The sequence below is a fragment of the Carya illinoinensis genome, chromosome 11 (assembly GCF_018687715.1).
Source record: "Carya illinoinensis cultivar Pawnee chromosome 11, C.illinoinensisPawnee_v1, whole genome shotgun sequence".
Classification (NCBI taxonomy): domain Eukaryota; kingdom Viridiplantae; phylum Streptophyta; class Magnoliopsida; order Fagales; family Juglandaceae; genus Carya; species Carya illinoinensis.
The window spans coordinates 41254769-41268849 of NC_056762.1; the positions used below are offsets into that span (position 1 = coordinate 41254769).

Sequence of the window (14081 nt, forward strand, 5' to 3'; positions counted from 1 at the left end):
GAATTAGTTAATTTGTAAATTTATTTTTATAAAATCTCTTTATAGATTTAACACGGCACGCCTCATCGTTAGTTTCTAATTCGAGAGTGCAATATGATTTTGATGTTATGTTAGTTTCTAATTCGAGAGTGCAATATGATTTTGAGGTTAAAACTTAAGTGTAACGCATCTACTAATACAGGGATAAAAATATGTATCTAACCCTTCATTCAAAGGACAAGAAAAATATTAACAAGGACGAAAAGTGGTCCATTTAAAACTGTAATATCGGTCTGTCGATATATAGCTAGTCTGTAAACTGCATTTCTTCAGATCATGTTAATTATTGGTCAGAAAGATGTTCTAAAGCACAATTTAGCCTTTTCACAATAACATTTTCTCAAAAATGGTTACGAATTGCCCCAGGTTCCATGGACTAACACCTGCAACCAATCATTTTTTTAAAAACAAGTACCAACAACCAAAATTTAAAGCTCAAAGATAAGTTTTTGATCTTGTATGAGGGCACCCAGAATACAACAGCTATAAGATATGTAACATCCACTATATAACTCGTTCACAGCTGCTTAAGAAAAATAATACGTCTCTACTTTGACATGATGAGTAGGGAAAGCCACCCAATTCTTTGCTCAAACGACCTGATTATAATTTAGCATTTCGCGGAGGTGAGCTTAAAAAAATTATCCAAAAAGCATCATGACCTTGCGTATGTACCATCAGCTTGGTAAGCACCATCATCTCCATCAGAGTTGGGATTCAAAATTGTTGATCTCTTGCAGTAAAAAGGCCTTAGACTAAATCTAAACATATTTTTGCTCAAGGGTAATTACACTTTTCACCCACAAACCACCACATACTTTTCACCTTGCACCATAAACCACAAAATTTAAATTTGTACCCTAATCAACCTATAGTTTTCAGCTTACACCTTTGCTTAAAATCATACTGTTAAGATGACCAAAAAATTAGCCGCATCGTAAAATCTGAAAGGCCATATTTGAATTGAAGGTGCAAAGTGAAACCTACTTGTAGTTTAGGGTGCAAAACAAAAAATAGGTGGTAGTTTGTGAAGGTGAAAGTGCAAATTCATCGTTTACTTATTTTGCTCAAGCCTACTACTTGCTTCTCCCACGAGGAGGCTGCTTTGCAGGAGTCAGCTTCCGAAATGCAGCATGTAAAATCATGCCTAGAAAAGGATTCCAATAATAAAAATATTAGTAAAAATATTTTATTTAAAAAAAAGCACTAACAAAGGTACACACCAATACGAAAGTCACCTGTATAACTGACACCAAGTGCACAGAACAGAGCCATCTGAACATTAGAACATATAACAATAACAGCAGCCACTGCAAAGATGACATCCACCCAATGTTAATGGCATAGCCAGATTATCGAATATATAGCTAAGACAGTTGTCTGGTGCAGTCATAAAGTTCGCAGATTATCGAATGCCAGTGCATGATTCAAGTCTTGAGAATCACCGTTTCTTGTTTAAAATGTGACCAAGGCTGGGACTATATTCCAGCCACCCCTCCCAAGACCCCGCTTAGATGGGACCAGCATAAGATGATGGCAGTTTAATAGGTTGAGAATTTGCACATTTTTTTAATAATGTTTGTATTGATATTAATACCGATTAATTAGAAGTAGGGGACTATAAAGATAATCCACTGCCATACAGGAAGACGTCACATAATGCAGAGCATTTGACATTTTTTTTCCTTCCATTAGGACGTTATAGATGCAACACCGAGTTCTATGCTCCATAATCTTACAAGGTGCGAAAGCACTATTAGCTAGAGTAGAGCTCATTGGCAAGAATGGTTGAAAAGATAAGACTTTTGGGTTCAGAAAGACAAGTTTGGTTTTATAGGGTGCTGTAGCAAAGTATTTAGGATGTTGGGAATTACACTGTGCATCAATGTGGGAAATGTGTGCATACTACCTTGCCTTCTTAACCAACCCCCCCCCCCCCCCCCCCTCTGAGGTAATAAAAAAACACTTGGCCTCAAAAGGAAACGAATACTCAGTCAAGATTGACCCTACTTTGAAGAGTTATTTATCACCCTCCAAGTTATAGACCTAAAAAGTTCTTCATCAACAAACAAATAATTCATCAAGACAGCAGTAAAAACGACATCAATAAACCTCCAAGCTACAGACCTCAAAATTTTTACATCAATAAACATTATTATCTCATGGATGGAGATCCACATGCACCAGGCAAACACTGTTAAATTACAGGGTAATGAAAAGATGAAGATGAAGAACATTAAAAAGTGAAAAGATGAAGATCGGAATGAATTTTCATTTTAAATATATATAAATACTTCCAAGAGACACAAGATTTGATAAAGTACCAAATTGGGCAATGCGAACCAGACACTGTTGAATTACTGGGTAACGATCCAATCCCCATCTGTCACTACAAAACTTGAAACCATCCCATAGTGCCAAACATGATAACAATCCAATGAGAGCAAGCGGCATCTGATACCTAAAACCATGAACATCAAAAACAAAATTGAGAAATAAGAAAATTCTTCGAGGGTGAAATAATAACAATTTTTCTATCCACTTCAAAGAATCAGCTACCAATACAGGCGACGCCATTAAGCCCCCTTACAAATAAACATACACTAACGGAAAGGCAAGCAACAATAGCTTCATCGTTCTCTCTTTCCCTTACCATTGGACAAGTGAACTCCAATAGCCTAGGTTAAATCGATTCAATATACCCTTGGGTATTAAAGGATCGTGCATTGAGATTGGAGTAGAAGCCATGCTGTGCAGAACCTCCTTGCATGGACTCGTACTTGCCCATTAAAGCCTATCTTAAATATAGCAAGTTCCAACCCTTCTCTCCAGGAGTTAAGGAGACTAAGGAAAGATTCAAGAACATATAGTTCTGAACATATCCATGTCTTTTTCCCCTCGAGAAAATAAAAACTCATTACAAGCTCCAATTAATTGCTGGGAAAAGAACACTAGGAATCAAACCACCTCCTAGAAGTCCAGAACTTCCAATCAGAGATATTTCAAAATTCAATATTCAAAATCAAAGAAATAAAAATTCCCACTCAATGACAATATTTCCCAAAGAAAAACAAAGCGACCTAAAACATAAATTACAAAGTCTCTTCCACTAATCCTTAGTTCTAATAATCTGCAGGTAGAGGGACCATTATAGAAAGCACGGAGTAAGAAAACAAAAGGCTGAGACCCATATCCTCTCCTACATTTTCCCATAAACCAAGCAAGTCCCAATTCCCAAAACCCACGCGATAATCGAGAAGTAAACAACAATATATAAAAATCAAATTTACAGAGAAAGAAAGAGAACGTGTGTCCATACAGGGTGCAGGCGAAGAAGAGGATAAAGAGGGTTGCATAGTTCCTGGCATAGCGCTTGACATTCTCGTGGACCCGCAGCCTGGCCTGAGCCGGGGAGGACGGGAACGAGTAGGAGTCGCAGCACCCCACAAACCCATAACTCCAGGACGGCGTTTGACCGGAGAAGTCTTCGGTGGTGAGCTTGGAGAAGGGGTTGAAGGTGAAGAGAGAGAGGAGCGTGAGGAGAAGGGAGATGAGGCCGCTGGTGATGGTTGAGTTGGCTGAGGTAGTGGTGGAAGGATCAGAGTATGTGGTGGGAATTGAGGAAGTGCGGTGGTCGAGGATTTCGAGGTAGCCGGAGTCCCGGAGCCATGACTCGAAGGCGGGATCTGGGACGCTGAGGGATAAGGGGTTTGAGGAGAACGCCATTTCCCAACTTCACCGAACAAACTTGGTTTTTATTTTTATTTTATTTTTTTGCCCTTTAGGAAAATACTGACCTTTTATTTCTTTAATAAAAGAGAGAAGAAATGGTTTTTTTATTCTTCAACGATACGAGTACTTGGTTGTTCTCACTTCTCATAAAAATGGCCTCCTTTTTCTTCTCTAAGAAAGAAAAAACGCCCAACACTTCAAAATATGAAAGGAAAGAAATGATTGATTGTACAAGCGCACAATCGTTTTAAAAAAAATTAATTAATAAAAAAAAAATTAATTTTTTAATCATAAATTTCAATTTTTTTAAAATAATTACATAACGTTTACAATTTCACGATTTTACTTAATATTTCTGATGAATTAATATCAGTTTGTATAAAAAAACAGTACTTGAGATATCAATTCCAAAGAATAATAGTACCGACCCAATATTTCCAGATTTTGTATTCAATCCAACCCCAAACTAGTAGGCGTTTTCGTTTCTTCGTCTGAAATTTGCAAGTTGCCCAGTGCTTTGGAAGAATCGTTTTAGTTCTAGTAGTCGACATCCACTTCTTCAGTACGTTTGGTCTCGGCAAACGCAACGCAGAAAACGCAGGATGCCGGCCTCTCTCTGCATTTTATTCAAACACCTTTCCTACACAGTCTCCCGTCGTTGTCTCATCCACCCTTCTCCTTCTCCCCTCACTCTCTTCCTCACAAGCCACAAGGCGAGGGACTGCTCACCATGGGACCCACGTTCAATCACCGCAAAGCTTTCAACTTCTTCTTCTACTCCCACAAATACAGAGTCTCTTACTTCTCCCTTCCTCTCTGTCCACATTCGCTGTCCAAAAGATGCGGCTGTGAGCTTCTTTCCTCTCCAAGTTTTATTTCTAGTAGAAATTCTGAGACACAATGTACTTTCTGTTCCGTTTCTTCCCTTAGATTGAAGAACTCATATGTGTGTAGTTAGTAATTAAAATTTATTATGTAACTGACATAATGCACAACTGCTTTCTTGGATAACTGGAAAAATAACAACTCCGATGATAATGCAGAAATTGAAGAAAATTTTGAAAAAAGTAATCGAAGTGTAATTCACTGCAATTTCGACTGTAAAAGAGTAACGTCATGATGGTAATAAGAACTCAAATTTTTTGTAACTTATAATACTTGTCACAAGCATATCTAATTTATTATTATCACATACCTTTGTTAACACAATACTTTGTCAGAATTTGGATATAGAGAATACATTAACAAGTAGCTTAGAGAAAGGGCGGGGTTTCAGGAGTATTATCCTTTACAGGAAGAATGGGGAAACAAGATTCCTAGAACTGGCCATGTGTTGTTGGATATAGAGCCTGTTTCATTAATCAAGGATTTGTTAAGCCAAGTGAAATGGCAAATGTTTGACAGCATGCTGCTTTTATGTTGACCAGGATATGCTTTCAGAAGCTCTTTTATGCTTTGGTGCTAGTTCTACCTCCATGGATGAAGAAGATGCCTTTGAGAATTCTGACAAGGTGGATCCTCTTCAAATTAATTATGCTTAATTTGGAATGTTATATGCCACTGTCCTAGTCTCTATTCTTTTGTTTACTGCCCAGCTTCTTCTTTGAATCAATGGAGTTATGAAACGGTAATGAGGAATAAGCAATAAATAGAAGATTACATTGCAATCATGTATTTGGATCCTCTATTATCACCAACGATGAGGCAAGATGCTCTGACACTGTGTATGGCACTGCAGCTATGGGAAAGGATTCTGGTGTAGTTTATGCAGCAAGCATACAGAATACAGACAGCAGTGTTTGTGGGCTACAATCGTGCGGTAACAAAACTGGTATCACAAGAAAAAACTTTGATAAAGAGTGAAAGACGAAGATAAATTGCGTTGTGTCATGTTGAGAGTTGAACATGCCCCAAAAGAACGGGTCTCCTCTGGATTATTGGATGTGATTAAACTTAGGGTTCCAGATTATGCTGATAAAGTGATACAGATTGCATGCATGACAAATTTTCTTTTTCTTCAGTAAGTGCATGCATGATTAAATAGCTGCAGCCAAACCTAAATTGAAGTTTTCAGGTGCTTCTTCTTGTATGTCCTGGTGCAAATTCTCTGATGCACTCATAACGTGTCATTTTTCTTGTCCCAATTATTTGGGTTTGATTGTGCATGTCTTGCCTGTTGAGAATTCGGAGTCATAGCCAGAACTTTGAAATTAGTAGATGAATTTGGTCGAGTCCATTTATCAGATCTGAGTTTGATAGCAGCTGCAAGAATGCAATGCATTAGAAACATGCTATAACAGAATTATATGTATAACTAGGAGTGTCTAGGGTTACTGTCCTCTTTTTCTTTTCTTTTTTTCTTCTTTTTTAAGGAGTGGATGGGCTACATGATTGGATATGTTGTGAATGCTATCATTATAATGAATAAATTGTATAAAAGGCTTTACTGACTTTCTTTTAAATGCCTTACCTCCTGTTTAGATTTTGATACATTATCCCCCCCACCCCCCAACCTCCCTTTTTTTTGCTCTTGAGATAACTCAAACTTTAACTTGTGGTGCATACAAAACAGCATGCATTTCAAAAAGATGACACGCTCTTTGAAAAAATGATCGTGTGTTGTACTCTCCAGCTTCCGTACGTGGTGCTTCGCACAATTCATATCTGAATCATAAAAAGCTAATGTGCATAGATTACAGTAGCTAAACATTGGCAGCCAATTGACTCATTGAGATTTGGTAACAACGAAGACAAATTATGGGTATTAACAGAGGTAAACTCTGTTTAAAAAGTTCACTGACAAATAACTTTTTGTGCAGATTTTTATTAATACTATATTTCCTGAAGGCGAGGACGTAAATATGTGTATTTCACATGCTTCTAATTCTATAGGCATGAAAGAAATTCCTGATTATGAAGTCAAAATGGATGAGCAGCACGAATGGATAAAGAAAACCCAGGTTGATTTGCTTGCATGTACTCTCTCTTGCTGTATTAATTTTATAATGTTGATTGGTTTATTCTAGTGAAATACTTCTAGTTTGGTTTGTTTCTGTTACTTGCTTGTCTTGTACTTCATCTGTTGTGTATCTGTCATTTATGTGATGGTGAAAAAAGAACAACTCATCTGTCCACCAATAATGATTTGACCGCCGCAATGAATGAGTACTTTGAGGAGCACAAAAGTGCCTTGGTAAAATTTACAAATTATCCCGTAGGGTGATGGGCACTGATGTTTTCTCATTTTCCATTCCTGTATCATATGATGCAAATCCATTGGTTGAGAACGTTGAACCAGAGCCTATTTAAATAATTCAAGAAAGAGGATACTGTGCCATTCAAATGATTTTGGGGCAATATGATGGGTGGGAACCAACTCAGTGATAGTTTATTATTATAAACATTTATATTTTTAACTGATTTTAAAAATTAGTTATTTTTTGGGTGCATTGCAGGAAGATATATTCTTATCTTTTAGGTTTATTGAGTCCTTGTATATCTGTATAATAGAAATATAAGTAAGAACATTTATTTATGGATCGTTTCTTTTTTATACTCGAAATGAATAACTACGTTTATTGTGCTCAATAGACCACATATATAGACCTACGATGACTAACTCTTATTTTTAATTATTTTGTATCAATGTTTGACTCAAATTCCTTTTGCATTTTTTTACAGGAATCATTTCATCCAGTTGAAGTTACTGAAGGAATTTGGATTGTGCCTGAGTGGAGAACTCCTCCTGTATGATTATTTTGATTTAGCAACTTCTGCGTTGCCCATTATGTTTAGTAACGTCTGTGTTGCTTCTGAAAAATCTCATAGGCTTTTCTGCTTCTTTTATGCATTGTTACACCCTATAGCTGTAAAAATTCGTTTACAAAGAAGAAAGTGATATCTGCAGTAAATGCAATGCAATACTTATAACTTGCTTTTCTTTACTCCACAGAATATTCAGGCAACAAATATAATTCTGAATCCTGGGTTAGCATTTGGAACTGGGGAGCACCCTACCACTAAGATGTGTCTGTTGCTACTACACAGCATAATAAAAGGAGGAGAACTCGTCTTGGATTATGGCACAGGCTCTGGAGTTCTCGCAATCGCAGCCCTTAAGGTAGTCAGGTCAACCTTAAAACTTTCAATGGAAACATAACCTCATTCATTAACATTATGATAAAAATATTGGCTCCCTCGGTGTTACCTGGAAATTTTCTAGAATGCAATGACTTTCTTGGTCATCCATGACTCTATAATAGATATAATTTCAGTAGAACATGAGTGCTGCTTTTCTAATTGTTTCCCTTTTCATATGCCTTGCTTACTGCTCCAATTTTAGCGGTGGTTTCCTCTCTCTTTTTTCAAATTATTTTCTTTTAAGACGATGAATTATTGATAATGCCAACTAATCCTACTTTGTTGTTACTTCTGGTGCAGTTTGGTGCTGCCTCATCAGTTGGAATTGATATAGATCCCCTAGCAATTACATCTGCACGCCAGAATGCTGCTCTGAATAACATGACACCTGATAAAATGCAATTACACCTGGTTTCTGGCGAAAGCTGCCCTCCTTTAATGGATGCAAAGACATGTGGAGTTGTGGAAGAACAGAAGTCAAATGGAATGGGGGTCATCTCTGGAAGAGAGAAGTATGATGTGGTCATTGCAAATATACTTTTAAATCCTCTATTGGATCTGGCAGATGATATTATCTCTCATGCCAAACATGGAGCAATCATCGGCCTCTCTGGTATTTTATCCCAGCAGGTATCTTCTGGCTTGGATGTTCATTGCATTTACACAGGACACGCTCATAGGCTAAATATTTTGGAGATTACCCTAATCCCTAGAAAATAGTGTAGTTATGGCAGTGTGGCAAGCTCAACAAACATTACACAGTAGAAATAATTTTCTAAACTTCTATTACCTCTTTTCTTTCAGTTGAATAACTTATCTGAACCATGCTTTAAATAAATAGTGCAGCATCATTCTAAACCTGAAGGAAGTTGTCAACTTGAGATTTCAATCATTTTCAATAATGCATTAACTGCTATTAATGATTTGGCTTTAAATTTTAATTACTCATTGCGGTGGAGATTATAAAGGGCACAAATAGCTTTAAACTTTTAAGCTATGCATAACAACTTTAGAACACTGTAAAATGCTGGTGTGAACAATTAATCAGTCGAATTATTGTCTTATTGGCATTCATTATGTTAACATAGTCCACTTATAATTTTCTTTTTCTTTTTCCTTTTTGTTTTTAAAATAGTAATTGAGATACATAATCCACTTATAATTTGTTGTGTATCATGAATTTTATGCAGCTTCCATATATAGTAGAGCGATATTCGCCATCCTTGGAAGGGATATCAGTGTCGGAGATGGATGGTTGGGTCTGTGTGAGTGGCAGAAAGACGAGAAATCTTGCCGATTGCTGAGGTTGCTCTGATTAACAAGTTGAGCAGTTGACATATAACGCTGATCTTTGCCCTTCGATTTCAAGCCCTGCTCGGTAGATTTGTACAAGCTGTACTTGAGTCTGAGTTGCTACTCACCATTAATTGGTGCTACAACATTTACTTAAAAACGATATTGTTAATTTAACATTGGATTGGGTGAACACCTGCTTTACCTGACTAAAACGAACTGATCTTTTTGACTTTCGATCAGTGTATAATCTGTAGTGCATATGAGGGCATGGCTCAAAGACTACGGGATTTGTATCAGTACGACCACGCCCCGGCAGCCAAAACCATGTGGTTTGGCGGCCATTGGTGGCCACTGACCTCTGGGCCACTGCAGGGTGGCCAACGCAGGTAAGTGCAAGCACGCCTGGGCCACAACGCAGGTCTCAAGATTTAAACCTACGCACTTGTGCCTAGCAGCCCAAGACGTTTGCATTTCATCATACAATAGTCCCAAGCAAGCAGGGACAAAAAAATAAATAAATAAATAGGAACAATTTGAACAGATTAGTTCCTAAAGGACCGAAACAAAAACTAAAGTGAGGTAGGGTCATTCATTATTACAATAGCTATAAAATGAACACTTTGGGAAGAATTTATTTCTTCTGCTTACTAAGGCTACAGATGCTGTAAAACCAAAACGTAATAGAAAATCATGAGTCACTCCGGCAGAAGTTTCTTATACCTTCTGATTTATCAGGACAAGCTGATGCCTCCTTTGATAAGACAAGCCATATGACCGTCCTCTGAGAGCATGAAAGTCCTCAGAAAAGTACCCCTTATTGCAGATGCTAACATCAGCGCTTAAGTCGCCTTCTAGTGAAAGCAGGGGCTTTTTTAGGTATGTAGACCTTGTAGCTCACCTACAAATCAATATTAGTACATCATACATTATATTTCTTAGCAGTGTAAAACATTTAACTAGAAAATCGAATGGTTACACCTTACTCCCTCAGAGAGCAATGCAAGATATAAGACAGATGGCAATATTCACCTGCACCATTTCACCACCTCGCATCACAGTCATTGTCTTCTGCTCAAACTGTGAGCCATCTGTAGTCTCATCTTGTGATTTATTTGAAACGTCCCCGGCTAATGTAGACTTGATGCAAGAAGAACACTCGGGAGCAGCAGGACCACGTGCATCTTTAACATCTTCATTATTATTATTATTATTGCTAGTTGGGGACATAGTTTGAGCAGTTTCAGGAGCACATTCAACCGAAGCACTCTTAGTCACCAACAAATTTGTTTGACGAGGCTCGTCTGAGGCAACCCTTTCCTTCAGAATATTGCGATTCTTAAAAGAATTATGCCTCAACACTGGAGTAGCCAATTTTGGTATGTTAATTTCAGAAACAACAGCTGGATCAACCTTTTCGCTGGGCAGTCCAGCAACAGCCATCGGATCCAGTACACAAGCAATTTCCTGCTTGGCAGTCACAGATTGGTGGTCACCCTCCATCCCAGATGAAGTATTTTCGTTCTTTTGTAAGTAACTGTTACAATCGCTCCTCAGAGCAGGCACACTGATCTCTTTAAGCTCTTGGGTTGCACCAACTGATTTAGAACCATCCTCTTTCCGGGACTTGGCACCAACAGTTTTAACACCATCCTCTTTGGGAAGCTTAATTTGAACCATTTCAGATTTAACAGTTGATGATTGCTTCATGTCTCCATAACTATTTTCTTTCTTACCGGTAGGAGTATTTGCATTTGGTTGGAACCCTCCTCGAAATCTTTTTAAGTTTTCCAAAGCCCTTTGTCTTAAAGTTGACTCCAAATCCTCACCATTCAAACTACCAGAAACTTCAGTCACTTTTCGTTTTACAAAGTCATTTGTCCCGACCACACAGCTGCTAGGATTAGTCCTACTGCGTTGGCCCTCAACATCCTTGAAGCTTTCTGCGAGGTCAGTGGTTCTGATGTTCGAAACAACAGGTTCTTCTCCTTTCTCATTCACCACCATCATGTTATTAGCAGATGCAACATTTGACCGATGATCTAATTCCCTTTTATGCCCCCCATCATTACTATCATTGCTTCTGCAAGAAGGGTAATCATCATTATCATATACAATCTCTTCTTTATGCTCATCATTGTCTGAAAATCTTCCCTCCTTCTCTTCAATAACCGTAATAACAGATCTCAGCCGCTTCGTATTGTTCTCACCTGCCATTTTCACCTCACTCCAATATTCGTCACCCTCACTACTCCGACTGTATGAAGAACAACTCCTTGACCTATATCGACTCCTTTTGCTTCCACTTATAACCTTCTCTGATTTCCCTTTTTTTCTCTCTTTTCCTTCATACCTGCCCCTATGGCTACGCCTCTCAAACTCTCTCTCATGATTGCTAGTACTCCCAACCTGACGAGCGTCACAGCTGCACGAATCACTACTCACAGAACTTATACTAGTTTCTCTACTAGGCTTCCTCTTCTTCTTGTGGGTCTTTGTCCCCAAATCGGAACCACCCTTCCTCTTTGACCCGATTTTCTTCCTCACACGACGAGGCTCCTCACTTCTTTCATGGCTAAAAGAGTGCCTTCGATCCTTCTTCTTACTGCCTTTCAGATCTTTCCGAGTATGAGACCGAGCCCTTCTACTTCTATAGTCATCCTCAGAACTAGAACACGACACTGACATGAAACTCCTTGAATCATCATCACTTGAATGAGAAAGAGAAGCGTCATGGAGGCGAAGCTTCTTGGATTTATTATATCTCCTGCTCCTACTCTTACTTTTCTTCTTAGTTCGACCCTAAAAGCGATATACATGAACGTGCATATATAAGTTGGCACTATAAACACAAACTGGAAAACCCATAAACAGTAAGAAAAACTAAGCAAACTAAAATTAAAATTTTCAACTTTTTTAGCTTTTCACAAAAATTAGGACTTAAAAAGAGTCCCCATCTAAAATACGCCGAATGCGACCGTTTAGTTTAACAGAGTTTAAATCCTGGGTTCGACTCCCACAGTGGTCATGCTTCAGAAATTTTAATCTTTACTTATTAAAAAAATCCCTATGATTTGCATTTACGAAATTACGCGGGGCTCGGTAAACAAAGAAGTATAACCTTCACCGAAGATCTTCTCAGCAACCAAACAAAGGGTTAGTCTTTTACAGTTCGAAAAAGGGAAAGGGGAATAGAAAAATCTAAAATACAGACGTTTCACACCCAATATATATATATACACAGAGAGAGAGAGAGAGAGAGAGAGAGAGAGAGATTACCTGAGAGGAATTCTTCCTGGATCGTTTTTTCTTATGAGAAGAGGATTTTCCCATCTGGGTTACCTGCAACAATCAAAATTGAATATAACAGAAGAAAATAGAAGAAGAAAGAAAAACCAAACGGTGGTAGATCCTCGGAGAATTGTGATCGAAATAAAATTGAAAGCAGTCCTGCTTTGTGCTCTGTTAGACCAAAACCCCTTTTGCTTCTCTGACTCCACTCTTTAATCTTTGATCGACTACCATGAAATAGGAATATGGTGTCAACAAACGAGCGGGGCCAAACAGGCCGACCTCTTTGCACCTTCTTCACAAAGGCACCTGTACTTGTGCTTGTATATATATTATTTTTGAGTTTTTTTTTTTTTTTTCTTGACAAAAAAGGAGGTGTGGGCGACGCAGGAACCTCTGAAAGCGTGATTACAGGAGTTCTTTTTTACTGTAGAATATCCTATTTGGATTATAATTACTAGGGAGCTTATAAACATATTAGAAGATCCTCGTCTGGTTATTTAAAGTACAATATTTTTTATAATTTGAGGTTTATTTTATGATTTTAATCAAAATATTCTCCACATCTGAATTTCTATTTTAGAAAAAAAGTTTAGGGACTAAACAATAAGTCCTCATATTTGGAAACTTACTATTCATTCCCTAAATTATTTTTATTAATATTTTATTCTAATATATCAAATAAATAATTTTTCAATCATCTACACTTTCTCTCATACTCATATTTATTATAGTTTTAAATAATAGTTTTAAAAATAATTTAATTAATTACGAAAATATAAAAAAATTAATTTTAAAAATATTCTCATATTCACAAAAAAATAATTTAAATTTTTGTTTAAAATATTCACTAGAGTAATAGTTCAAAAAATAAGAAAAAATATTGAATAGTTAAATTTGTAAATAGAAGTGAAAGAAAAAAGTAATAAAAAAATATTATTTAATAGAATAGAGATAGGGATGGGAAATGAAATGTAGGAGGTTTTTGAAAGATGAATAAAATTTAAGAAAAAATTTGAGAAAATGTAATTTTGAGTTAAATTATAAGAATGGAGATAAGAAATAGGATGTGGATGCTCTTAGCGGGTCGAAAGCATATCTCATAATTTAAAAGTCAGACTTTATTACTATTATAAATAATTTTAATTTATATCCTGACTCAAATTCCTAATTTTCAAGTCATGAAATATCAATTCGTATCAACTGAATATCACTTGGTGGTTATTTTCAAGTAATTAATTATTCATTGCAAAATTTGTTATCATTTTTTTTATCATGTGTTTTTTTTAAACATAATTCATCATGTGTGATATTAATATAGCATCAAATGAAGCATAATAAATATATGCAATCATTTTATAGCACATAAAATAGATGATTAAAAAAAATGTTATTTATTATTTTCTCAATCATTATCCTCTCATAGTCTATTTTATTAAAAGATTTAAAAAAAAAAGTATAAATATTTTTTTAAATATTTAATGTCCCAATAATTAGGAGGATATCCATTGAAATAATGAAAGGCACTTATCTAAATTATTTAAATATCAAATTTTAAAATAAGCACCTTCCATTTAAAATAGAAT

The 14081-nt window shown here is 36.6% G+C and overlaps 3 protein-coding genes across 3 annotated transcripts; 1 reads left to right on the top strand and 2 right to left on the bottom strand.

The window, feature by feature from the left end:
- Window positions 1-525: 525 nt before the first annotated feature.
- LOC122281362 (PRA1 family protein H) lies at window positions 526-3925 on the bottom strand. Its single transcript, XM_043092774.1, has 4 exons — window positions 3359-3925; window positions 2364-2500; window positions 1278-1349; window positions 526-1186 (listed from the first exon to the last, which is right to left on the bottom strand). The coding sequence occupies exons 1-4, from the start codon at window positions 3763-3765 to the stop codon at window positions 1116-1118; spliced, it is 687 nt and encodes a 228-aa protein (XP_042948708.1). The 5' UTR covers window positions 3766-3925; the 3' UTR covers window positions 526-1115.
- A 216-nt stretch (window positions 3926-4141) lies between these two features.
- Window positions 4142-9440, top strand: LOC122281361 (ribosomal protein L11 methyltransferase). Its single transcript, XM_043092772.1, has 7 exons — window positions 4142-4619; window positions 5199-5282; window positions 6591-6731; window positions 7453-7518; window positions 7724-7891; window positions 8212-8541; window positions 9102-9440. Exons 1-7 carry the CDS (start codon window positions 4374-4376, stop codon window positions 9213-9215), a joined length of 1149 nt encoding a protein of 382 aa, XP_042948706.1. The 5' UTR covers window positions 4142-4373; the 3' UTR covers window positions 9216-9440.
- Window positions 9441-9708: 268 nt separating this feature from the next.
- On the bottom strand, window positions 9709-12805 carry LOC122281360 (NK-tumor recognition protein). The gene is made up of 3 exons (XM_043092771.1): window positions 12484-12805; window positions 10237-12006; window positions 9709-10105 (listed from the first exon to the last, which is right to left on the bottom strand). Exons 1-3 carry the CDS (start codon window positions 12535-12537, stop codon window positions 10040-10042), a joined length of 1890 nt encoding a protein of 629 aa, XP_042948705.1. The 5' UTR covers window positions 12538-12805; the 3' UTR covers window positions 9709-10039.
- Between the last annotated feature and the right edge of the window lie 1276 nt (window positions 12806-14081).